The sequence below is a fragment of the Leptodactylus fuscus genome, chromosome 4 (genome assembly GCF_031893055.1).
Source record: "Leptodactylus fuscus isolate aLepFus1 chromosome 4, aLepFus1.hap2, whole genome shotgun sequence".
Lineage (NCBI taxonomy): Eukaryota > Metazoa > Chordata > Amphibia > Anura > Leptodactylidae > Leptodactylus > Leptodactylus fuscus.
Genome location: NC_134268.1, coordinates 157,049,688 through 157,077,150, shown reverse-complemented (window position 1 = coordinate 157,077,150; position 27,463 = coordinate 157,049,688). Strand labels below are relative to the sequence as shown.

The 27,463-nt window shown below is 44.0% G+C and overlaps 1 protein-coding gene across 1 annotated transcript in view; it reads right to left on the bottom strand.

Annotated features, from left to right (window-relative positions):
• CDCP1 (CUB domain containing protein 1) overlaps positions 1–25,847 on the bottom strand; it is a 46,451-nt gene extending 20,604 nt beyond the window's left edge. The window contains exon 1 of the mRNA XM_075272229.1: positions 25,611–25,847. Within this exon, the coding sequence (XP_075128330.1) occupies positions 25,611–25,659 (49 nt within the window). The 5' untranslated portion in view covers positions 25,660–25,847. The remainder of the gene's footprint in view (positions 1–25,610) is intronic.
• Between the last annotated feature and the right edge of the window lie 1,616 nt (positions 25,848–27,463).

The window sequence follows — 27,463 nt, the reverse complement described above, 5'->3', positions numbered from 1 at the left end:
AGGATATCACACCACAGCAGTTTAACCAACTGGAAAAGTATGGGTTACCTATATCTGTATATATGTCGCAGTGTAATCATGATGAAACTAGGGATTTGATCAAATCCCGGAAGATAACAATGCTGTGGGGTCATTTCCCTAAAGAAAGTCAGTGATTTGATCAAATCCCTGAACTGTTTTAGTAAAATGACGAAATAACATATTTGAGGACATGTACAGCTCTATGTTTCTCTGGTTATCACTCCACTTTGAGGCTGGGTTAACAAGGGGGGTTCTTTGGGCTGGATTTTGATGCAAAAAGAATCCAGACCATAAAATGCCTCCCATGGCTAGCCACGACTGTTGCGGCATTCCAACAGTTGCTGCATTCCGCTCTGGATTAGGCCCAGGTGAATGGGTCTAGTTGGGAAGGAGTGTTGTGCCGTGGAAAGATACTGCAGGTCACTTCTTTTTCCAGCGAGTGGGAAAAAAAACGGAAAAAGGAAGTGAATGAATCCCATTGAAGTCAATGGGAGGCGGTTTTTTGAGCCGGATTCCACATCAAAATCCTGTCCAAAAAACCTGTCCAAAAACCAAGCTTAACTCACCGCTCCGCGCTTCTGACGTGACACACACGAAAAATGGGTTCAGATCTTAAAAAAAACAAAAAACCCTCACCAGAAATAACACAAGTTCTATGTTTTGCTTGTTAACACGTCCCCTTTTCTTCACTGCTCCCCTCCGACGTCCGTGCCGCCCAGAGCACCGCGCTTCTGACGTGATGCACGTGAAAAATAGGTTCAGATATAGAAAAAAAATTAAAACTCAAACTCTGACCAAATATGTATCTGAAGAACAGTTTAATGAAACTATCAGGACGTGTTTTGAACAAGCGGCATGATAAAACCTTTGTGGATTCACGAAAGGATAGAAGAAGCTTCACAGTCATTGAACAATTTACAATTAGCGCCACTACTAACACTACAACGGACACATACACAGGACTATTATGGTAAAAATTACGATGTTATGCAAGTAGTTACTAAAAAAAAAAAAATATCAGCTTAAGTACCTGTTTTGTTAATGAGTTTCGAATAAACAATGAGTGTTTCAATGACTATTGTTGTATTGCCTATCACCTACTGTAAGCCGATGGCTAGTCAGGTAATGGAGGGGGTGTACATCTCACCCAGACTACTCAGGTGAGTGAGATGAGAAAACTCTAGAAGGAACGTTTGTTCTCAACAGACAACTTTTGTCTGCCGAGCATCTTGGTAAATGCTTAGTGTAGGTCTAGATTTTTAGGAATGGCAGGTAGGATTGTTAGTGAGACCTGTCATTCCACCCCCCCCCCCCAGTCCACACTTTGAGGATGTTTCAGCATCGACTCAGCTGCAGAGAGTCTCCTCGTCAAGGAGGCTTAAGAAGTCAACTCCAGCAGCAGACTCTGGGGGCAGAGCCTGGCTGGAGAGCCAACAGAGAGGTCATATTTTTGGAGCGGTGTCCTGTGTGATACTGGCTTTAGGAGTTCTGTTATTCTAGGTGAGGTAACCTATTCTATCTTTAGTTAGAGCCTAGCCGGGCAGGTATTTATTTTTGTATTGTTTCCTTTTGTTGCTGCACTGCCTTTTTGATTGAAAATAAACTCTACCTTTGTTTTGGACTAAAGAAACTGGACTTGTGTGTCTATGCCACCCCACCTAGCAACCCCAGACCATGACACTACATTTAATAATGCTGCTTTACTAAATAAATACTTTTCATATCTAAACAATATTATTTCATCATTTCACTAAAACAGTTCAGGGATTTGATCACTTACTTTCTTTAGGGAAATGACCCAACAGAGTTGCTATTTTACCATCTTCCGGGATTTGATCAAATCCCTAGTTTCATCATTTCCCTGCGACATATACACTGTCAACCAATAAGTATTTGGACACCCATGCAAATGAAGATATCTGCGGTTGTGACGTATGTCACGCCTTCCACAGTTAAATAGGTAATAGCATTGGCATTAGTCACATGCAAGATGCCACAAAGTGCAGAGTTGTCTGATTTCAAGAAAAGGGGTAATTGTGGGGTACAACAGAAATGGGCGATCCTTAATGGACATAGCAAGCGAACTGAATTACCCAAAACCGACAGTGGCCTATGTGATTACAGAGAGTAAGGTGAATGGTGATTCTCGGAACGTGCCCTGAGTTGGCAGACCCCAGAAACTGGGAGATAGAGACCGATGGGTGCTGGCCAAAGAAACCACACCCAACCGATGGCTCACATACACTAGTATTGCGTCGATCAATACCATCCGTAAGGAAGCATCTGCTGGGTTCTACCTACTATTGTAAATGAATAAATGTAGTTTTTCTATTCTACCACAGGTGTCCAAATACTTATTAGTAGACAGTGTATATTCATTTTAAGGTCTGGAAGCTAAGCATAGATATAGTCTATTCATTGATGCCAAGTTCGTGAAAAAAACAACCACTGTGCCAAGGCTTTCAGTTACATACTTGTCCATACATGACCTGAAATAAAAAAAAATGGAAGATCAAATCTCAAATATCTGTCTCCATTACTGTATGTTCACACCTCAGGAATGTAAAAAATAGACTTACAATAGGAAAAGTGATACAATAAAATACCAATGAGAGAGGTTGTCTAAATAGTTTATAAAACATCTGACGGAACTTCAAATAGGGTTCAATTTGCCCATTGGCTGTTCCCCATTTCTCCCTGACGAAGCTGTTAAGGTGAAACGTGCATTGGGACATGCACATGATGTTTGGTTGTTATTTTGTGACATGTTGTTTGTGCCTTTACTTCATGTAGGGTTTTTTGAGGGGTCTGTCTGCACTCCAGCATTTCATTCTATTGTATGCCTGTCTGGCAGCTTATGCATGTATGTTTATAACTAAGTATATTCTGACCTCCCTTCCCACATGCATGCCTTATATTTATGTGCCAGTCCTCCACAATGTCTTTTATGTGTGGTTATTTCCTAAAGCTTCCTCTTTTTATGTAGTGTTACCAATTTTACCATTTGTTTAATAAATATGTATATTATTATTTATTTGGTGGGCTTTCCAAGTGAATTCAACCAATGCTCTGGTGGTCCTAACTAGTCTTTACATGTCCTGCAGTGACTGAAGGGGTTAAACTTGTCTGACTTCATTGAGACAATTTCTTCATGTCGGACCCAGGAGTTCAGTTCAGGACTGGCTTCAACCCTGGGTCACATAATCGGAACTAACTCCTGACCCTCGGTCACTCCATATCCTCCCCTCCTAGCACTAAAACTAAGTCATCACCCCAATAAAATACAGAAAGACCAGAATCTCAGCACTGAAGTGGCAGGACAGTATTGTTTTTTTTTTTTTACCAATCACATTTTCTGCTGTTAGCCTAAATTTAAATTTTTTTTTAAACTGCTAAAAAAATGAATTATCACTTTAGTGGTCTTTCCTGTATCTCAAAGATCAACTTTTCCACATAAACTTGTTTTTTTTTTTCTTGTCTGACTTTATTTTCTGTAACAAAGATGGCATGTGAGAGGAGAAGGAGGCTCTATCCCCACAGGTGAGCAACTAAAGAAATGACTACACATGTCAGGAATGAATCATGTGAGGTGGACAAACTAGATGACACCTGGTAGGAGAGGAAGTCTCCCTCCATGCAACCCCAAGACAAAAATGCAAACAACAAGATGACCCCAGAGCAGACCAGCTGTGGAGTAGTGAAACACGAAGGCCATTCAAAACCAACTGCTGATATGACGGGTAAGTTGCAGGCCAAGGTCGCATGACATGTGACAATTAGAACTAGATTATTTATATTGAGACTGTTATAGTGGAGATAAACTGTTTATGCTCGGTTCCAAGTAATGTGCCCTCCTGTACCTTCCAACCACATTTACTGACACCATCCCATACCTGAAAAAGTTTACAGTGTGATGTTGTGTTTTCTACCACCATCTAAAATGTAAAAGTGATATTTTCCTTTGTCATCTTGTCTGTGATGATAAGGGGATGACTGCCAAGAAGTGTCCTCTACAGAACTGAAAGTGCATCAATGGAGAGTGTGAAAACTATCCAGCGAGAATTTTTATTCCAAATATGACCCTTCACTATGGTTGAGCCAATCTTGAGATTTCAGGATCGATTTTAAAATCTGATTTCCGATCATTTTCCAGCCGATCCCGATTGTGAAATTTGCTCAATCGGGATCTGATCTTTTCCGATTCCGATTGCTCAAACCTAGTCAATGTTTCTCTATGGGAAAAGTCACTTTTAGGCTCATATCTTGAGATTTCAAAATCCGATTTCCAATAATTTTCCAGCCGATCCCGATCGAGAAATTTGCTAGATCGTCGATCAGGATCCGATTGCTCAACCCTACCCTTCACATGAAACAAAATCTCAATATATCAATCTAACAGTAAATGAGAAAAAAAAAGGTTTCTGTCAACATCTTTAAGGCATTGTGGAGCAGTATGGTTCAAAGAAGGAGGGTGTAAGGATTTGGTATTATGGAACACACATTTCACAATACATCGATTTAGGAACATATGTGTATAAATAAATAGGACCATGTGCATAGGCAAATATAACACAATGAGCAGCATTTTGCATATCTTATCAGGTAGACCTGCAGGGCCATAAAGTATAAACACAATGGGAAGCAGTTACATGACAAAGTAGCAGATGTTATCAGGGTAGTAAATGCTGCTTGTAGCACCTGTGCTCATTTTATTATGTTTGTTAAATAAGAAGAGAACAGATACTGCACCAGCGCTGAGCCATTGTTGTATTCTGACCTGTATATGACCATGATACGCTGCTTTTGCTACTTAGCAACTGTAATGTATATTCAGTGTCACTCTATAACATATTGTGAAAAATGTAAACTGCATATGAGGCATTACCTGTATCCTACGTAAGGCTATGTTCACACTAACACATCTCTGTCCCTTGTTCTGATCAGAGGATTAGAACAGAGAAAAGAAAGGTTCCATCCATCCAGTGTTCATTTTATTTTTAGGTACAAAAAATAATGCAAACATTTATTTTTTTTATTTTTTTTTAACATTGACTTCAGTGAGGACGGATACAGGTGGAATAGCTTTCTTTTGTATCAGTCAACCAGGGAACCTTAATTATTTATGTCTGACGGATCAAAACAACAGATGTTCATTGTCAGCATGAACACACCCAAAAATGTTCCTCAACTAAATGTGTACAAACACGAGGTTTAACAAACTGCCTACAATAAAACAATTGTATTATTAGGAGCATTTATTTATTATACACGTCTTGAAAAAGGAAAGCTGTTACGTGATTGGTTAATATGGGCAATGAAGTCCAAACATAGCAAACCACAGCCAAAAAGCGCAGTGGGGAAAAAACAGGGAGAAAACACAGCACTTTCCACAGAAAGTCCGCAGAGTTTTCCTCTGTAGATTTTCTGCTTCTATTTTACCTATATGGAAAACACCAGCATTTCCATATAGGTATAATTGACATACTGCATTGTCGCTGCACATTGTTTTCTGCAATGCGTGGATGGGATTAGCCAGAATCCCATCCACTTTGTAGGTACTGCAAAATGCTGTGTCTTTTTGTGTATCAGAATCGCAGTGTTTACGCTATGTGGGGCACTAGCCTTAGACAGTTTTCATTAATCTACCCTGTAGTCTTGTTTCTTTTCCTTTGAATGCTCCAGCTTGCACTAGTTAGGATCCTATTTTGGAATATAAGAAGAATTTTTGAATTACCAGACCGACATTGATATATCCACTGCATATGTTCAGGCTCAGACTGGCCCACCGGGATGCCGGTAAATCCCCCAGTGGGCCTCATGCCATTAGTGGGGATTATCAAACCTTCACTACTTTTTTTAAAAAAAATTTTTACTAGCAGGAGAATCCGGCTTTGCACGGGTATATTACATTTTTTGATTGTGTAGTGGCTCAATAAGAACTGTCCAATTTTGCACTGGTATATTTTGAATGTTGTTTGTGTGTATGTCCATAAGCATCATGTGATTATGTGTATCTCATTTTGGATATCAGTGAAAAACCTGTGATCAGTTGTTATGGATACCCGGAGTACCTGTGTGAATGTGAACTTGTGTAACAGTGTCATCCAATATGCCATGCTTCTTTAAAGCTGACATACAGTAGTGAAGAAAAATGGCTGGGTTGCTATGGAAACCTGGAGTAAAACTTTAATGAGTGGTACTCTGTGCAGAGCCGTCTATCTAATCCTCCAGTGTATGGTACTGTGTTCTGAGGCACATATCTAATCTTACGGCTTGTGGTACTGTGTGCAGAGGCACGTATCTAATCCTCTCCCATGTAGTACTGTGTGTAAACGCACATATCTAATCCCCTGGTGTGTGGAACTGTGGGCAGATGCGCGTATCTAATTCTCTCCCATGTAGTACTGTGTGTAAAGGCACGTATCTAATCCTCTGGTGTGTGGAACTGTGTGCAGAGGCACGTATGTAATCCTCCTGTGTGTGATATTGTGTGCAGTGGCATGTATCTAATCCTCCTGTGTGTGGTATTGTGTGCAGTGGCATGTATCTAATCCTCCGGTGTGTGGTATTGTGTGAAGACGCATGTATCTAATCATCTGGCATGTTGTATTGTGTGCAGATGCGCATAACTAATCCTTCCCCGTGTAGTACTGTGTGCACATGCAAGTATCTAATCTTTGTTGGTGTGGTACGGTGTGCAAATGCACATATCTAATCCTCCGGCGTGTGGTACTGTGTGCAGATGCGCGTATCTAATCCTCTGGTGTGTGGCACTGTGTGCTGAGATGTGTATGTAATTCTCCGGCGTGTGGTACTGTGTGCAGATGCGCGTATCTAATCCTCTGGTGTGTGGTACTGTGTGCAGACGAGCGTATCTAATACTACGACATGTGGTACTGTGTGCAGACTTGCATTTCTAATCCTCTGCCGTGTGTAACTTTGTGCAGATGTGCATATCCAATCTTCTGGCGTGTTGAACTGTGTGCAGATATGCGTATCTAATCCTCCCCTGTGTGGTACTTTGTGCAGACACACGTATCTGGTGTGTGGAACTGTGTGCAGATGCGTGTAATCCAATCCTCTGGCATGTGGTACTGTGTGCAGAGGCATGTATCTAATCCTCCCCTGTGTGGTATTATGTGAAGAGGCGTGTATCTAATCCTAAGGCGTGTGGAACTGTGTGTAGACTCGCGTATTTAATCCTATGGCATGTGGTACGGAGTGCAGACACGTGTATATAATCCTATGGCTTGTACAACTGTGTGCAGACGCGTGTATCTAATCCTCTGGTGTGTAGAACTGTGTGCAGATGCGCGTAATCCAACCCTATGGCATGTGGTACTGTGTGCAGACGTGCATATCTAATCCTCTGGTGTGTGGAACTGTGTGCAGATGAGCGTAATCCAATCCTCTGGATGTGGTACTGTGTGCAGACGCATGTATCTAATCCTTCGACATGTGGAACTCTGTGCCGACGTACATATCTAATCCTTCAGTGTGTGCAACTGTGTGCAGAATCACGTATTTAATCCTCTGGTGTGTGGGACTGTGTGTAGATGCGTGTATCTAATCCTCTGCTGTGTGATACGGTGTGCTGATCTGTGTATCTAATCCTCTGATGCATGTATCTCAGTTTGGATATCAGTGTTGGATTGTGCATTGCAGTTGGAATAAGTTGTGGGTACTATAGTGGTATGCTAATACTAATAAACTAGTAGAAAAAGATCATTCGTCTGATAATACATTCAGTATTTTAATGGGATGCACAAGTCACCTTCTAAAAGCTGAATCTCTAGTCACCTTCTAAAAGTAGGGGCCCCAATGAAAAATAGTGCCCACACTCTTGAAAAAGCTTATGTATAGCATAATGTTACTGAATAACTTACAGACAATTTTATGTGAATTACACTGTGTAGGCTTCAATCTGGAGCAATGATTGACTGGCACAGGTTTCAATTCTAGCACATGGGATCTGTAAACGTAGTCTTTCCCTTTAACCCCTTCACACAAAAACATGTAAGTCAATAGGCATGAAGCATGTGCGACCACCCTGGGAGAACTGTGCAGGAGGCTGGACTGTCACGGTGACCTTATAGGCACCAGAACTCCCAGGAGAGGTGCACAGGGAAATAGGCAGAGTCAGTTAGATGTGACGCCAGTTGGAGTATTGAGACACCCGCTGGTCCCTGGGCTGAGATGGTGATGTGGGTGCCAGTGCTCTACTCCAACAAAGAGCATTTGCCCAGGGCTTAGCTACAGGGAAGACAATGTCCAGGCCAGGATCAGTTGAAGTACTCACTGCTTTATTGTAACAGGCATCTGCTGGTCACTTGTCCTGTAGCAGTGAGCTGTGGCACAGTGGCTTGTAGCTGGCTGACACCTTCCCATGTATTAGCAGAGAGTCTAAGATGGCTGCAGATCCAGCTTCTGGTCTACTGCAGGGGCTCAGTTACCTTGTAGAGGTAGGTGCAGGCTGCCAGGGTTATAGCTCTGCTCAGCCTGATGTAATTCCTGTCCTCTTACTGATAGTGATGCAGGGCGCTGTCACACAGCTTCTCTGTCCTGCTGCTGCTGTGGCAATCCTCACAACACAGTGTCTGACACACAAGATGGCCACTGCCACCCTTCTCCTTCCTTCACCTGGCTCTTACAGAATACTACTTCCTCTCTCTGCTATGACTATTTCCTGTTCCAGCTACAGATCCACTCACCATAGTGTGTGTTGCTATGGAGACCACAGCTCACTAGGACAAGTGAAACCAGAGAACAATAGCTTAACAACATTACACAAATGAATACAGAATGAACATGGCAACACATACAATCTATCATACCATGTAAGGCACTTCTATGGCCAAATAACCATTAGTAACTCCTGTGAGGGGGTTACATCCCTCCCTTCTTGAATGTAGCACGTCCTCGGGCTACCAATAACACAGAAAACAGTCAATGGCTTAAATATCCCATAGTCCAAAGTAAATGGAATAAACGTAATAAACATAGAGGTAGAACTTTGGGCAGTCCAAGCATGGTGTCGCCACTATGGCACCAGGTATATGGCTTATTTGTTGAAGTGAAGATTAACAACAGTCTCCAAGGCAGATGATCAGCTGAAATGCACAGTCTACTATGGCTGAGCTTGGCATGCTCCTTTAAGGGCTGTAGCGAACTGAGGGTTTACCCTTGTTTACCCTTTGGGATCTCCTTTGAGAAATTGTTTCAGGCTCTGAGGCCTCCTCTCTGTCAACAGGGAGTACCTGAGTATCCGGAGTCTCTGATACAAAGTCCTCTAAGGAAATGGAGTCACTTGTTTCCCTTGACACAGAAGGAGTCTCTCTTTGCAACGGTGTAACCGTAGGTCTCACAAAGAAGTATAAGTTAGGGGAAGCCAGAGCAAGTCCTAATTCTGTACCATGTTGGCCAGGAATGGGTATACAGGGTAATGTCCGTCTTGGTTGTGACAGAGCGTGTGGAGTAGCTGGTAACCGACGGGTCACTCTAGGACTTGTATAAGAGGAGGGACAGACTTTGAGATCATCTCGAGACACTAGCTGGGATGGACCTTCTCCATCCTCTGGAACAATTTTACACACTTTAGAGTTATCATGTGGTGCCTCTTGGACAACATAGGCTTTGTCTTCCCAACGATCCTCTAACTTATGATGCCTAACATGTCGCCTTTTTAGGACCTTATCTCCAGGTTGCAAGGGTTGAGCATTTGCTCCTTTGTCATACTGGAGAGCCTGTTTGTGTCTAGCCTGGTCCAGAGATTTACACACAAGTTCCTGAAGTTCTCTACTAACCCTTAGTCTTTCTGCTACCCAAGTGTCATTTGGTAAAGGTGGGGACCTAACCTCTGTAATCACTCCCATTTGGTGATCAGCGGGGAGCTGCCCTATCTGTCCTCTAAGGAGGTATGCAGGAGTGTACCCTGTGGAATCCTGTCTGGTGTTATTATAGATCTCAGTGATCTCTGGCAATAGCTCTGGCCACTCAGATCGTTTTTCACGGGCAACTGTTCTCAGCATGTTGATAATGATTTGATTGGCTTTTTCACAAAGCCCATTACCCTGGGGATGGTAGGCTGTAGTGCGGATCTTTTGACACCCATAGAGATTGCAGAACTCTTGAAAAAGCTCTGATTCAAATGCAGGACCTTGATCAGTAAGGATCTTTTCAGGATAACCGTAGGGTCGCCCAAAATGTCTTTGGAATTCCCGAGCTGCTGTTTTACCAGTGAGATCTTTTACTGGGACTACAACCATGAATTTTGAAAAATGATCAATCATTGTTAGTGCATAAGTGTAACCTGACCGACTTGGTGTCAACTTGACGTGGTCAAGCGCTACCAACTCTAGTGGTCTGACTGTGACAATGCCCTGTAGAGGGGCCCGTTGGTTAGATCCTCTCCGCAAAGCACATTGTGCACAATCCCGGCACCACTGTTCAATTTGAGGGCGCATTCCCACCCAGTAGAAACGATCCTTAATGGTTCGTTCTGTCTTTTGGGCATTGAAATGTCCTGACTGATTATGATACGCATCCAAGATCAAAGGAGCGTCTTGTCTTGGTATCACAATCTGAAACACTCGCTCATGGGTACGAGGATTTACATAACGGCGGACCAGTTTTCCCTGCAGATAGGTTAAACGACCGCGCTCTCGCCAAAGATTTTGAAGTTCAGGGCTTGCATTGTTATCTGGACCTATTGAATTAGAATCTTTTAAAAGGTCTTTTAATCTTTGCAATGTTGGATCTTGTTTTTGGACTTGTTCCCAATCCATATGATGGAGGGACTCAACTCGCACGGTCTGAAGGGTACAATATTTAGTCCGGACATTTTGATTAACACGTTGAGTGACTTTGTCATAGAAGTCAGGGAGTTCAATTTCTTCCCATATGTCAGGGTCATCTAGGTCATTAATTGACTCTTGGGGTAACCGAGATAAAATGTCAGCATTAACATTCTCCCTCCCTGCACGGAATTTTAAGGTAAACTGATAATTGGCAAGACGTGAAGCCCAACGCTGCTCAATTGCTCCCAATTTGGCAGTGCTAAGATGGGTCAGAGGATTATTATCTGTGTATGCAACAAAAGGAGTGGCGGTGAGATAATGATGGAATTTTTCGGTAACCGCCCAAACCAAGGCCAGAAACTCCAACTTAAAGGAGCTATAGTTAGAGTCATTACGTTCAGTCGCCCGAAGCGATCGACTGGCAAATGCAATGGGTCTAATCAAACCTTCTTGTTTCTGGGACAGGACAGCACCAAGTCCAGTTTTACTTGCATCTGTTTGCAGAATGAACGGTTTACTGTAATCAGGGTAAGCAAGGACATTCGGACCGACTAAGGCCGCTTTTAACTCATCAAATGCTTTTTGCATTTCAGGGGTCCATTGGATAGTTGGACTCTTACCAGATCGGGTGGTAGACTGACCTATCAGTACAGCCTGTAAGGGTGCAGCAATCCGGGCAAAGTTTTTTACAAATCGGCGGTAATAACCGGCGAACCCAAGGAATCTACGGATGTCTTTTACCGTTTCAGGAGTTGGCCAGTCGCGTATCCGTTCAGTGTACTGAGGATCTGGCGACACCCCATCAGCGCTCACAATGTGTCCCAGGTATTGGATTTCAGATTTTAGGAGATGGCATTTGGAAGGTTTGAGTTTCAGACCATAGCGATCCAAAGACTCAAACACTCTCGCAAGGTGATCCAAATGCTCTGCATATGTTCTGGAGTAAACAATTATATCATCCAGATATAACAGGACAGACTCAAAGTTTAGATGACCTAAACAGAACTCCATGAGCCGTTGGAATGTGGCAGGCGCATTGCACAACCCAAATGGCATCCGGTCAAATTCAAACAGACCCATTGGTGTTGTGAAGGCAGTTTTTTCAGCATCAGCTGGGGACATAGGGACCTGCCAGTATCCACTGGTAAGGTCCAGGACAGAGAAGTAGGCTGCAGACTGAAGAGCTGCAAGGGACTCCTCTATCCGGGGCAGTGGATACGCATCCTTGTGGGTGATATCATTCAATTTGCGGTAATCCACGCAAAGGCGAATGGTACCGTCCTTCTTTTTGACGAGTACTAAGGGAGCAGCCCAAGGGCTTCGGCTGTCCCTTATGACACCGGAATCCTTCATGTTTTGGAGTAAGCCTTTTACTTGTTGGTATTGTGCTGGGGGAATGGGCCTATGTCTTTGCTTGATGGGAGGATGATCACCAGTTTGAATTGTGTGTTCTACTGCAGTGACATGCCCAAAGTCCATAGGGGACTTGCTGAAAATGTGTTCGTATTCGTGAACTACCCGCAATACCCCTTCCAGCTGAGATGAAGGCGTCTCAGGGGTTCCAAGGTGAATCTCTTGCCACCATTCTTTTTGCTCCCCAGTGGGGTTACATGTGGGTTGTGAATTGGTGGTCTGAGCTTCACAATGGACTCTCTGGAGGCAATCAGCATCCTGAACTCTGGATAATTTGGCAACCACTGTATACCGAGGTAGTGTAACTTCAGAATCCCCAAAATTCAACAATTGTATAGGGACTCGTCCATGGGTCACCTTAGCCAAACTACGGGCAGCAATAACTGTACAATCCGTAGGCATTGACTCGATGAGCACGGAGTAATCCCTGCCTTTGACACCAAACCTGGCCCGGCACCAGACCATCATCACATGACCAGGTGGTAAGATGATGGGTCTAGCGTCAGTCACCCTAGCTTTTCCAATCTCACCTTGGGAAAGTTGTACCTGTTGTTGTTGTACCAAAACCTTAATGGCCTTATGGTAGATGTGTCTCTCTTTTGGAGCGGCTATTTGAAGAGTGTCAGACAAGGCAGCAATGGCTTCATCAAAACAATTAACTAAGACATTGGTCCCAATGATGATGGAGGGAGTGTCTCTGTCTTTGGCAACGTCCACAATGACAATCCCTTGATCCTTCAGTTCGGTTTTGCCAATCTTAAGGGTGGCTAGGAAGTATCCTACCTCTTTAAGTTCTTGTCCATTGCTGGCAATTAGAGTCACCTGCTCATGAGGATTGCATGGTTGTAGCTGATCTTGAGACCAATATTTTTCAAACTGGGCAAGGGGCATGGTAGTCATCTGTGATCCCGTATCCAAGAGAGCAGTCAGTGGGATGTTGTTCATATTGATGGAAAGGATAGGACGGTCTCCAATGAAACGTCGGCCCCATTCAGGTGATAGTGGACCATGGTGGTGGTTGTCTCCTGGGGGTAGGTCCTCTGCCCCAGGATGGCCTAGTTTAAAGACTGGCATTCTCGTTCAACGTGTCCTGGTAAATGACAACTTCGACAGATGGGCCTTCCGCATGAATCAAACTGGTCCGTGACCCTGCGACCGGGTCGGAATAACGGTCTGCGTGAATACTGACGTGGCGAAGGTCGCTGCCAGTGCCGGGATGAGGGAGACCTCGGTGGTGTCAGCTGAAGGTCCTCCACTTTTTTGCAAAGCTTAATTAGATTCCTTGAAAGTTCAGCGATTTGTCCTTGGAGTTCAATGTTGGAGTCAGAAGGTTGGATCTGTGCGCACTGAGCAATGGATTGTTGGATTACACAGGGCGGAGGTGCTGTAGAAGCTGAGGGCACATTATGCTGCTCCTCTGGCATTGTGTCCACTTTAAGGATTTGGATGGCTGTCTCTTTAAATAGGTTGAAGGGTCGGTCAGGGTCTTGAGAGTTAAGCATACGTAGTTGCATTTTAACTGCATCAGGTGTAGCACCCTCAATGAATTGCTCCTTCAGCGTGCAATCATAATTGTGAAGCTCATGAGGATCTAGTTGCGCAACCTGGCGGAGAGCTTCATCCAAGCTCAGAGCATAGTCTCTAAGACTTTCACCTGCGTTCTGCTTGCGGCAAAAGAACCGAGCTTTTAGTTCTGACAGAGTCTTAGTTTCAAATATGGCGCGCAGTTTATCAAAAATTTGCTTACCAGTTTGTTTCTCCTTAACATCCCAGGACTTAACTTCACGGAGGGCTGCTCCTCCCATCTGACCCATTAAGATAGCAACCTTCTGCTCAGCAGTGAGGGGATAAACTTTGAAAGTTGCTTGCATCTTTTCTTTAAAGTCCTTTAGGGTATTTGGCTCGCCTACATAGAGTGGCAGCCATGGCACGCCTGGGTAATAAGGCATTGTGATTGGCATTACTGCAGCTGTGGGGGTTGAAACACTACACCACTCTTCCTCATCCTCACTACTGGACCCTTGGTGTTTAAAACTGACAAAATCCCTTTTTTCTTTGTTCCTAAACATACTGGCAGTACGTGGCTCACCTGCTTTTGCCTGTGCTGTAGATTCAGGTATAGCGTGCGATGCAGGGCCAAGATGGCAATACTGCACAGTGTCGCAGTCACGGATCCTTTTTCCTGCCAGCAGCTCAAGTGCCTCCCTTCTTTTTCAATGGCACAGAAATCCTGTTCGTGACGCCAACTGCGACCACCCTGGGAGAACCGTGCAGGAGGCTGGACTGTCACGGTGACCTTATAGGCCCCAGAACTCCCAGGAGAGGTGCACAGGGAAATAGGCAGAGTCAGTTAGATGTGACGCCAGTTGGAGTATTGAGACACCCGCTGGTCCCTGGGCTGAGATGGTGATGTGGGTGCCAGTGCTCTACTCCAACAAAGAGCATTTGCCCAGGGCTTAGCTACAGGGAAGACAATGTCCAGGCCAGGATCAGTTGAAGTACTCACTGCTTTATTGTAACAGGCATCTGCTGGTCACTTGTCCTGTAGCAGTGATCTGTGGCACAGTGGCTTGTAGCTGGCTGACACCTTCCCATGTATTAGCAGAGAGTCTAAGATGGCTGCAGATCCAGCTTCTGGTATACTGCAGGGGCTCAGTTACCTTGTAGAGGTAGGTGCAGGCTGCCAGGGTTATAGCTCTGCTCAGCCTGATGTAATTCCTGTCCTCTTACTGATAGTGATGCAGGGCGCTGTCACACAGCTTCTCTGTCCTGCTGCTGCTGTGGCAATCCTCACAACACAGTGTCTGACACACAAGATGGCCACTGCCACCCTTCTCCTTCCTTCACCTGGCTCTTACAGAATACTACTTCCTCTCTCTGCTATGACTATTTCCTGTTCCAGCTACAGATCCACTCACCATAGTGTGTGTTGCTATGGAGACCACAGCTCACTAGGACAAGTGAAACCAGAGAACAACAGCTTAACAACATTACACAAATGAATACAGGATGAACATGGCAACATATACAATCTATCATAACATGTAAGGCACTTCTATGGCCAAATAACCATTAGTAACTCCTGTGAGGGGGTTACACATGTATCCAGGGGGCTGAGGATCTGAGCCCTGTCCGTAAATGGAGGATGCTACCTGTATAATACAGCCAGCACCCGCCGCTAACAGCTGCGATCGATGCTGATCACAACTGTTAATGCTTTAGATGCCACGGTTTAACTTGACCAAGACATGTAAAGGGCACTGCCATCTTTAACCAATGCCAAAGCAGCCGGGAGCCTATTGAAGACATAGGCAGCGCGTAATAGAAGTCAATGAATTATACACTGCTGTACATTAGTATTGCAGTGTATAGTATGAGTGATCAGACCCCCTAAGGTCCAAGGTCCCTAGGAGGTCTGAAAATAAACAAAAAAACTCAATCTTTAAAAGTATAAAAAAAAAAAAAAAATACATAAAAGAAAAATATAAAAGTTCAAAAAATGGAATATAAAAAAAAAAATATCAAACCATCAGACCTTCCCCCAAATGGTATCAATAAAAATATTATCTTGCCCCTCATAAAAAGACGCCTTACCCACCTTCACACATTTTGCAAAGATTTCCATTTTTTTAAAAAAAGGTATTAAAAAGGTATCAAACAAACTACTCTAGATCGTGATCATACCGACCCAAAAAAATAAAGGTAACGTCATCTTTACCACATAGTGATGCCGAAAAAACGAAACCCATAAGAAATTGATGCAGATGTGTTTTTTCAATTCCACGTACGTTACAAAGTACAATTTGTCCCACAAACAGTGATCATGTGACAAAGGAAAAATGAAAAAAATGATGGCTCTTGGAATGTGGGTAGGGAAAAATGAAAATGCAAAAACGAAAATTGGTATCGGTTCCGAATGGGTTACAGCGGATCCATCAGGTGGTTTTTCCATCATAAACTGGAATCATCGTGTGCAGGATGAAGTACCGTATATACTCTAGTATAAGCAGAATTTTTTAGTACAGTTCTTGTGCTGAAAAAGCCCCCCTCAGCTTATACTGGGTGGTCTATGGTAAAATTAGGGGGGTCGGCTTATACTCGGGTCGGCTTATACTCAAGTATATACGGTAATTCTTTTTCTAATGGAGTCCCTCTGTAATTTTTCTTTTGCAACAAAGTCATATGCCAAATAGGCTGCGTAGTCATGGTGTCACTCATGTCCAGGAGGCATGAGCAGAATGACTCGGTTGAACCTGTTGCCGACCCCCCCCCCCCCCCCCCCGTGACTACTTAGGATAATTTACATACAACATTTTATGCTTTCCATTTACACCTTCACTCTAGTGCAACAGAAAGATAAGAGATGGCTCTAATAGTAAGGGAATTACTTTATCCTGCATATTATGGGGTCACTTTATGGTGGTCACTTATCACATGATGTTAGATCTGAATAGATATATTATGATGTAGTCTACAATAGTCTGTTGCAGGTAATATATGCTATCACAACATGTGCCTTTACCCTAACTTGGTTATGCTGTTTCTTAATAAAAACTAAAGTTCTAATAGTAATAACCAATAATACCATAAATTAGCTCTACCTTGTTATCATATCACAAATAGTATCTGTAAGAATCTATGAAGAAGTCAGCATATTCCTGAGCTAGTCAGGCAGTGACTTGTTACAGAGGAATTTCCAGATGATCATTGATGAGCAATAAGAGAATCTAGCCAAGGGCATTATCAAGAAGACAGGAAATACTGTTACCATAAGTAACCCGCGGAGACAATGATTGAAGACAATCGTATTGCTTGTCATATAGTCAGGGCTGCTGTTTAGATTTTAACAACTAGGATCTTGGTCTAATCTCCAAAAGTGAATCATGGAAGTTTCTGAAAAATCAAGTTTTTTTTGTCAATAGGCAAAGCTATGGGGGTGTTGCTACTTAACTCTTTAGAGCAAAGACAACACCCTAGTTGCTCGAATGACAAAAACAGCAATAAGGCTGGGTTCACATCTGCATTGGAGCCCATTGCAGAGACCACTGGAAATCTGAAATTCACAGAGGACTTTTTACCCCGCCACTTTCAGTTTTTAATTGGTGAATAGCCAATGTCTGGGTGTAACCGGTTTTGTAGCAGTCTAGCTCTCCATCAGTCTTGACCCCCAATGGAGCCAAACAATGGGTGAACCCAACAACAGGCACTGATTCACATTTAATTTAGGTAACACAGACCTATCTATAGGAGCTACAAAAAAGGTGTGTGTGTGTGTGTGTGTGTGTGTGTGTGTGTGTGTGTGTGTGTGTGTGTGTGTGTGTGTGTGTGAGAGGGGGGGGGGGGGTGTTACCAAAAAGTATCAACAAGGATAATATAAATAGAATCTACTGGCATGATGGAATAGACACAGAAAACATGTGACAAGGTAATGATAGTGATAATGACCAATATCTAAAATGCAATAAGATGGTAAAGTCTAAGTGTAAGGCCTCGTTCACATCTTTTTTTTTTTTTTTTTAAACTCGTTTTATTGAAAAGTGCATAACAGAACAGATAATACAGTGGAAGACAATGGAATGGAAGCACAGATAAACAAAAAGAAAAACTACACACGAGCAGAAATAAGCCACAACATCATCTCCCTCCATCCCCAAACCCCACCCACCGCCCTCACAGTTCAGAGCAGAAGATCACATACGAGTCCCACAAAATGAAACAGTATCAAGACAGGGGTAGCCGTGAACCCAACAGGTACAGGCCGCCCCTTATGTAGTGAAGGCATCAATAGCCGAGCGCATTGAAGGGGCAGAAAATTGGGTCATGGGGGAGTCACCCCAGGCCCCCCAAACTTTAGAAAACTTCTGGGGACAGCCTCTCCCTTTATATAGGATCTGATTAAACGGAAGAACCGCATTAACTAGTTTTCGCCACTGGGAGACGGATGGGGGTCTAGGGGCCATCCACCGCAAGGCAATGGCTTTCCTCGCATAGAACAAGCATTCCTGAAGGAAAATATGGGTGTGATGCTGCCATAACTCCTCCTCCAGCACACTGAATAGGCATATTTCGGGAGAGAATGGAACAGGACGGTTCAGGACAACCGACAGGAGATCCACCCCCCCCCCCCTCCAAAAGGCCTGGATAATCGGGCAGCCCCACAGCAGATACCAGAAGTCTGCTCGGGGGCACGGACACCTAAGACAATTAGGGCCAGACAGTCGACCCATCCGGTGTAACCGGACTGGGGTCAGATAACATTGGTGCAAAATGAAAATCTGAATCAATTTGTTGTTAGCTGAGGGTGAGACATGAAGAGGAGATTCCAAAACAAAGGACAGAAAGGTCTCCTCCGTCAGCTCTGGGATATTGGTGCGCCAGTACATCAATTGCGGGGTTTCGGCTAGAGATACCTTCACAGTAATCAAATGATCATACAAAACTGAAATAAGGCCTCCTGATATGGCGCAGGGTTGGTGAGGGAATAATGAGGAAAAGGCATGCCGAATCTGAAGGAATCTAAAGAATTGGTGCCTCGGAATCTCATGGGAAGAAGCCAAGGAATCTAAGGTGATAAACACTCCTTGTGAATATAAGTCTGCCAGGGAAGACACCCCATATCTGGACCAGGACCTAGCATCAGGCAATGCAAACAAATCAGGCAACCCAGGATTGTCCCATAAAGGGGTCTCCGCGGGGATATCGGAATACAAAGACACCTTCCGTGCATGCTTCCAGGAGCTGACTTCTTAAGCCTCCTTGACAAGGAGATTCTCTGCAGCTGAGTCGCTGCTGGAACATCCCGAAAGTGTGGACTGGAGGGAGGTGGAATGACAGGTCCCACTACCAACCTACCTGTCATTCCTAAAAATCCAGCTAAATACTGAGCATTTACCAAAATGCTCAGCAGACGAAAGTTGTCTGCAGAGAACAAACATTCCTTCTGGAGTTTTTTCTTCTCACCCACCTTAGTAGTCTGGGTGAGATGTACACCCCCTCCATTACCTGAACGGCCATCTACTTACATATTAAAGAACTATTTTTAGGTTAGCTTTTATAAAATGTACCGTGCTGTGCTTGATAAACAGTGAAGATGCAGCAGCACCCATCTCAACGCTGTAGCCTCTTCAAACAGCTGATCAGTGGCAATACAGCAACCACCCGTCACTTAAAATTCTGCTCCTATGTAGTGTACAAGAGAGGAGTATGTGTGGAGGAGGGGGAATCCTGTTAGCACTGGGGGAGGTAGGAAGCTAAAGGAGCTATGGATACTGAGGTACCTATAGTCACTACGGAACATGCAAAACAGCTGTTGGAACTACTAGTTAAGGGGTTCATGGAAAAAACGGCACTTGGATGATGCTCATATGGCAATACTCTTTATGGACCAGTCATGTTCTGCAATGAGCTCTGGACAGAAAACAGACCAGAAAAGAACCTATCCTGAGTTTTTCTCTCAACTCATGACACAGACATATGAATGAGGCCGTAGAAAATAATGGGTTAAAATAATTTGCTAGCCTTTAAAAACATGGCTAGCACAATCACAAAGGACATGTTCATCTACATGGGGCCATAGGTTGTTTTCTATTTACATCGAGGAAGCTCTCTACTCTGCAGCTAGGAAAGTTCAGCTAAGACAAAGTTTACAGCTTAAAAGTATAGCATGACCTGAGAGGTTTTTTTCCCACAATCTCATATTACTGGACACATAGCTAGAGAGGCTGGCATGAAACTAATAAAGCAATTGCGTTGTGCAAGAAACATCCAGTTGTTAGTGCAAACATACTGTTAAGTAATACCGGGCATGTGTTCGACACTGTTGAATACTGGTGGATATAACACAAAGTATTCTACTTGAAAAATAAAAGTAGATTCAAAAATCATCATAGATTATTGAGTGGAAACTAATCATGAGGACAGGGGTTGTCCACATGGATTTATGGAATACAGTCTATATGTTCCCAAACCAAACACAGGGCAGGGATCGGGCCTCCAAGAATCACAGTTATCTATGATGCAAGGAGTCCCTTCCTCCCTGTGGGATAGCTGAATACAGTATACACAGTAGTCCCATGGGAAGTTAGATCACTACAGTCATGGCCAAAAGTTTTGAGAATGACACAAATATTATATTTTCACATGATCTGCTGCCCTCTGGTTTTATGTGTGTTTGTCAGATGTTTTTATCACAAACAGAAATATAATTGCAATCATATTATGAGTAACAAAAGCTTATATTGACAGTTAGAATGAGTTAATGCAGCAAGTCAATATTTGCAGTGTTGACCCTTCTTCTTCAGGACCTCTGCAATTCTCCCTGGCATGCTCTCAATCAACTCCTGGACCAAATCCTGACTGATAGCAGTCCATTCTTGCACAATCAATGCTTGCATTTTGTCAGAATTTGTAGGTTTTTGTTTGTCCACTGGTCTCTTGATGATTGACCACAAGTTCTGAATGGGATTAAGATCTGGGGAGTTTCCAGACAATACACCCAAAATCTCTCTGTTTTGTTCCCTGAAGCCATTTAGTTATCACCTTTGCTTTATGGCAAGGTGCTTCATCATGCTGGAAAAGGCATTGTTGATCGCCAAACTGCTCTTGGACGGTTGGGAGAAGTTGATCTTGGAGGACATTCTGGTACCATTCTTTATTCATGGCTGTGTTTTCAGACAAGACTGTGAGAGAGCCGATTCCCTTGGCTGAGAAGCAACCCCATACATGAATGGTTTCAGGATGCTTTACAGTTGGCATGAGACAAGACTGGTGGTAGCGCTCACCTCGTCTTCTCCTATTAAGCTGTTTTCCAGATGTCCCAAACAATTGAAAAGGGGATTCATCAGAGAAAATGACTTTACCCCAGTCCTCAGCAGTCCACTCCCTGTACCTTTTGCAGAATATCAGTCTGTCCCTGATGTTTTTTCTGGAGAGAAGTGGCTTCTTCGCTGCCCTCCTTGAGACCAGGCCTTGCTCCAAGAGTCTCCACCTCACAGTGCGTGAGGAACGCCCTCCCTCTCCTCTCAGTACTCGTCCATAGACGAGCATTATCAGGGAGGGAGGGGGGGGGGGAATTCCTCCTGGCTCTCACAGCACAGCGCGATTGACTGTGCTGTGAAGAAGGACATCTCTGACTGACTGTCAGAAACGCCCTTCTGACCATAGAAGAGCTACGGTACCGGACCGTAAGCTCTTCACACTGGGCCCACATCGGGAAAGCCGACAGTCAGCTTTCCGGCAGTATATAGAACTGCCTGTGGGCAAAATGGTGAAAGGTCCTCTTTAAGTTCAAAGCATCATGAACATAGAAGAGTCATGTGCAGTGTATAGTAGCACATGTGAATATACACTACATGAACATATAATTAAATAAAAAGATTTGTCCTCCACAATGAACCTGTGAGGGTAAAACCACATATAGCACAATTCATATCTGGCACAATAATGTGTAAGACATGTTTCAACACTCCACCTCTGAAGGAAAATGTATCACTTTGTTCTAGTCATTTTATAATGCATCAACTGCTACTGTATCTTGCCAACTGTACAAGAAATTGTAAGTGTTAAGTAGAGTTTATTGTGTAGCATGGATTTGCAGGTACGGGACACCAAACAGTAATTGATTTCCTGAAGGTAGTCTTATCTGGTAAGTGGCACAAACAAATGTTAAAAAAACAAAAAAAACAAAAACAAAACAAAACATACAGACCTGTCCCCAATGCTGCAGTACCCCAGTGATTCTTCTGAAAAAAATCCTTGTCTTATGTCTCTGCTGAGGCCAATCAATGGCCTAAAGAAAGGAACCAGGATGCTACTCACATACGTCACCTGTAACATCCTGTGTCCTTTCCTGAGGTCACTAATTGGTCTCAATCGTCATGTGCAGTGAAGACTTCTACTGGAACAAGACCCCCTGAGCAGCAGGACCAGACCACACTGTGTAATACACCACTCCCACCACTTTACAGAGTGGCAGAGGTGGTTATCCTGAGTGTTGTGAAATTAAAGAGGACCTTTCATGTCCTCGGTCACATGCGGTGAATTCAGCAGGATATAATTCAAACAATGTGGTGAATTCAGTGCACTTTCTAGCGGTATATAAAACCACATGTGCCCGATAACATGAAAGATCCTCTTTACATACCTCCCAACCGTCCCGATTTCCACGGGACATTCACAATTCCGGTGACGTGTCCCGCCGTCCCAGTTGGAGGGAGGTATGTCCCGATTTCAACTCAGATCTGCGTCCAGAGGATGCAGATCTGAGTTGAACACATTCGTGGCTAACGCAAGGAGCTGTCACAGTTCAGCTCCTTGCTTCGCCGCTGCACGCCACCTACTGGCTGTGTAGACGCGATGTGATGACGTCACATCGCGTCTACAACTGTGTGCGAGAGAGAGGCACAGAGAGAGCGGCGGGGGAGCGAGGAGAAGGTAAGTGTAATGTGTACACTGAGGTGGAACGTGAAACTGGGGGCAGATGAAGGAGAGGACGGCATGAATCTGGGGGCAGAGATGGAGGGGGGGCATGAATCTGGGGGCAGAGATGGAGGGGGGGCATGAATCTGGGGGCAGAGATGGAGGGGGGGCATGAATCTGGGGGCAGAGATGGAGGGGACATGAATCTGGGGGCAGAGATGGAGGGGACATGAATCTGGGGGCAGAGATGGAGGGGACATGAATCTGGGGGCAGAGATGGAGGGGACATGAATCTGGGGGCAGAGATGGAGGGGACATGAATCTGGGGGCAGAGATGGAGGGGACATGAATCTGGGGGCAGAGATGGAGGGGACATGAATCTGGGGGCAGAGATGGAGGGGACATGAATCTGGGGGCAGAGATGGAGGGGACATGAATCTGGGGGCAGAGATGGAGGGGACATGAATCTGGGGGCAGAGATGGAGGGGACATGAATCTGGGGGCAGAGATGGAGGGGACATGAATCTGGGGGCAGAGATGGAGGGGACATGAATCTGGGGGCAGAGATGGAGGGGACATGAATCTGGGGGCAGAGATGGAGGGGACATGAATCTGGGGGCAGAGATGGAGGGGACATGAATCTGGGGGCAGAGATGGAGGGGACATGAATCTGGGGGCAGAGATGGAGGGGACATGAATCTGGGGGCAGAGATGGAGGGGACATGAATCTGGGGGCAGAGATGGAGGGGACATGAATCTGGGGGCAGAGATGGAGGGACATGAATCTGGGGCAGAGATGGAGGGACATGAATCTGGGGGCAGAGATGGAGGGGACATGAATCTGGGGGCAGAGATGGAGGGACATGAAACTGGGGGCAGAGATGGAGGGGACATGAATCTGGGGGCAGAGATGGAGGGACATGAAACTGGGGGCAGAGATGGAGGGGACATGAATCTGGGGGCAGAGATGGAGGGACATGAAACTGGGGGCAGAGATGGAGGGGACATGAATCTGGGGGCAGAGATGGAGGGACATGAAACTGGGGGCAGAGATGGAGGGACATGAAACTGGGGGCAGAGATGGAGGGGACATGAATCTGGGGGCAGAGATGGAGGGACATGAAACTGGGGGCAGAGATGGAGGGACATGAAACTGGGGGCAGAGATGGAGGGGACATGAAACTGGGGGCAGAGATGGAGGGGGACATGAAACTGGGGGAAGAGATGGAGGGGGACATGAAACTGGGGGCAGATGAAGGGTGTATATGAAACTGGTGGAGAGATAGAGGGGCACTTAGGAGGATTATACTGTGTGCGGGCACATGAAAAATTAATGAGAATGGGCGGAGTCAACACAAAAGTGGACGGGGCTAAATTTGCCACGGCGCACTACGCGCGCCGCATGTTTTGTCCCTCTTTCGGTTTTTCAAAAGTTGGGAGGTATGCGCTTTAAGCTGAGGCCCCAAGTTGCAGAAAAGCTGCTTTTTTGTTGCATATTTTGCTGCAGTTTTTCCAGCCAAAGCCAGGGGTGGATTGAGCAGAAGGTACAAGTAGAAGAACTTCCTATATGTTTCCCATTTCTTTTCTAGCCATTCTTGGCTCTGGCTCAAAAAAACACATCAAAATCTGCAACAAAAAAAAAAGCTGCTTTTCCGCAACGTGGGGCCTCAGCCTTAAACAGGAATGTGGTTTCCCTGATAATTGAAGCCACAATTTCAGAAATGCCTTTGTAAGGCCTGCACACAAGAGACTTGGATGTCAGAAGTAGGGACTCTCAGCTATTAAGTGCATCAGAGCAGTGCAAACATACATAATACATTATATATATATATAACTCAGTACCTATAAAATGTGATATAAACTATAGCAACTCAAGGCACCTATATAATGTATAAATAGGAAAGAAAAAAAAAGGGAAATAATCTAGAAAGCAAATCAAAGTGTCGGCTATTTACCTACCACTATGCAATTCAACAGTTTATAAAAGGTGAATTCTGAACTCCAGTGCCAAACTATGATTCATGTTGGGCGAGGTTGTACATACAGAAACTGCTTGTGTACTCCTGTGTGATCAGACTACTATAGGGAGTCTGAAAAGGAAGACACATGAACTGATTGCAACAGTCAATCTATACTTTACATCTGATGAAGATACAAGAATATATTAAAGACATATTCCCAAGTCGGACATTTATTGTATATCCACAAGATATACAACCCAGGGATGATCAATACTTGCCAACACTCCCATAATATGCTAAAGATGGATGGCCTCCCAAACTCCCAGAAGGGTGGGCAAATTGCCCAAGCTCAGCAGAACAATTACGCAGCCACTGGCAGTAAATTTATAAAGAATGCCTGCAACCTTTGGACACTTCATGTGCCAGTCACATTTTGAAAAGTGGTATGGGCCGGACTTGAAGTGCCCATATTACAGAGACGGGGGTACGTCAAGGCCCAAAAGGAGGCTTGGCCCCACCTGAAAAAAATTGCAGTGGCCTGTTCACCTGGACCTTAGACCTTCATTGTTGGCAAGTAGACAATTTCAAACCAAAGTATTGTATACACTGCTCCAATATTCAGGAAAACATACAAAGTACGATCAAGAGAGTTGTAACACAGTTTGTATGGAGATTGCCGAGAGCTGAATGTACAGTTGATCTGATAACCCCTTTATGGCAATAATCTATGTGTATCTGGCGACAAATCCCAGAACAATACAACACGAACAGCACAAATTACTGTGAACAGAAAAAAGTAATCATTAATATTAAACTCTCTTCAAATCATAGAACATAACTTTATACATCAAAAGTCTACTAGAATTATTATATTCTATGTCCTAAAACCATTCCTGCAACCAGCATAGCCACAACTAATGATGTCATCTCTCACAGTGTATTTTACAGTAAGTCAGTGGCCCGGGAACAATGGAACAAGAATCTGGGCCATGTGGACACCTACCTGTTAGTGGTGGAAGCAGTAAGGCTAACATACATCCCAGGAGAAGCATTGTTCTCGCTCTATAGTCCAGGCCACGACATGTACTGAATCAATCCTTAGTGAGTGTCCACTAGCTGCCCCATACACCGTCTGCTTTACTTTCTCCAATATCCTGGGATGATCTTCATTTCATAAAATGAGATTCAGCATTTCCCAAATATTTCACATTTGAGACTGCGAAGTGTTGTCTTCTTTAGCCTCAGCTTTCAATAAGCCCCAGCCCACAGTTTACAGGAAAAGGATATGAAATCCAACCCTGCACACTCCCAGCTACACACTACACAAGGCGTGTCCTCCTTGTGCTTCCTTATTACCTTTAAGGTGCTAACAGGTAAAAGCGAAGCTCAGGTTACAGATAGCTGTTGTCTAGTGTGAACATTGCGGCAGGTCAATGAACAAATAAACCACTTCTGATTGTTCTGAGTATGAAGGTGAGAATGTAGGATTAAGGACAGACAAATTGTCTTCTATAAAGAATATAAACTGTTTAGGGGAATTTAAGAAATAAAACCTTCCTCCCCCCTACTGGTCTGGACTTGATGGCCAGGGTGAAAGGCGTTCGAAGTATGGAATACTTGACTGCCTTCCTCAACCACCCCTTAGACACCTTCCAAGCTGTATGGTCGTCTTGGGACTCCTACTGTATCTTTAATGGTCTGTGACTCCCTGCCATTGCCCCTTCTCTCTTTGGTTTGATTTATTCCATTGTTGATAGGATTATTACCTGTCTTTATTTGTTTGTACCACATACCTTGTTAAAAAACTTCAATAAAAATTACAGTTAAAAAAAACAATTGTTATCCTATGACACAAGTTTTCTATGTTTAGGCTAATGCCACACATATGTGAAAATGTAAGGACATCAGCATTGCACCATTGCAAAAGTACCTGAAATCATGTACGTTCTACCTGGGAATCATCTGCAGATTATGCTGCAGTTCCCCGGTGGCTTTCAGTCTTAGCAAATTTAAGGTAAATTTTAGCACAGAGAGGTATGTAGACTATCTGTATAATTCAGCAAAAGCACTAAGGCGGGGTCAGCAACCCCCATCATTGGCGCTGGAGTCAGCACCCCAGACATATCTACCTGATACAGGGCTCTCTCTACTGCTTTAAACACATAGCAGTGCTTTGATAAAATAGACTAGGTTGTGTGCCTCATGTTCAGCTGACATTTGTATCCACCAAAGAAAGATCATATTTTCTAAAGGGAAAAAAAGGGACAAGGATTACATTTGAAATGTAAGTATACGCGACTAATTGATTGCAGTTTTGGTTTGCGCTATATGATTTTCATGTAGTAGGTTGACATTCATACAATTTCTGTTCTTCCAAATTGGCACCTCATACAAAAAAAATTGCTGCCCATGCACTTAGGGGTTAAAGCAATCTCATGCACATGGTGTGACTAAAACCATTAGTCCAATCTGGCCTGCACTGCAGGTTTAGTTTAAAGACACACTATGTACCTAGATACAGTTATAAGTGCACTCCCTGCTGGGACCACTGGTGCTGTCACTAAGGAGCCGATCACTTCATGTTCATGGCATCAGTTTAACTGATCATTTTTTTGGTTACAAGTGAAAAATGGATGAAAATGGAAACCGATGACCACCCAGTTACATGGAGTCAATGTTACATAAAAGTAAATCAGTCTGGTTTTTTTTTGTTTTGTTTTTTTGTGGGGCCCAAAAGTGTGGTTTGTTCTTCTTTTCTATCCTACAGTATCTGATATATTTAACATAGGCTCATCGTTTCCAACATTTTCATTTGGTTTTTCACTTCAATTTTTGTATCTGCAAAACTTATCAATT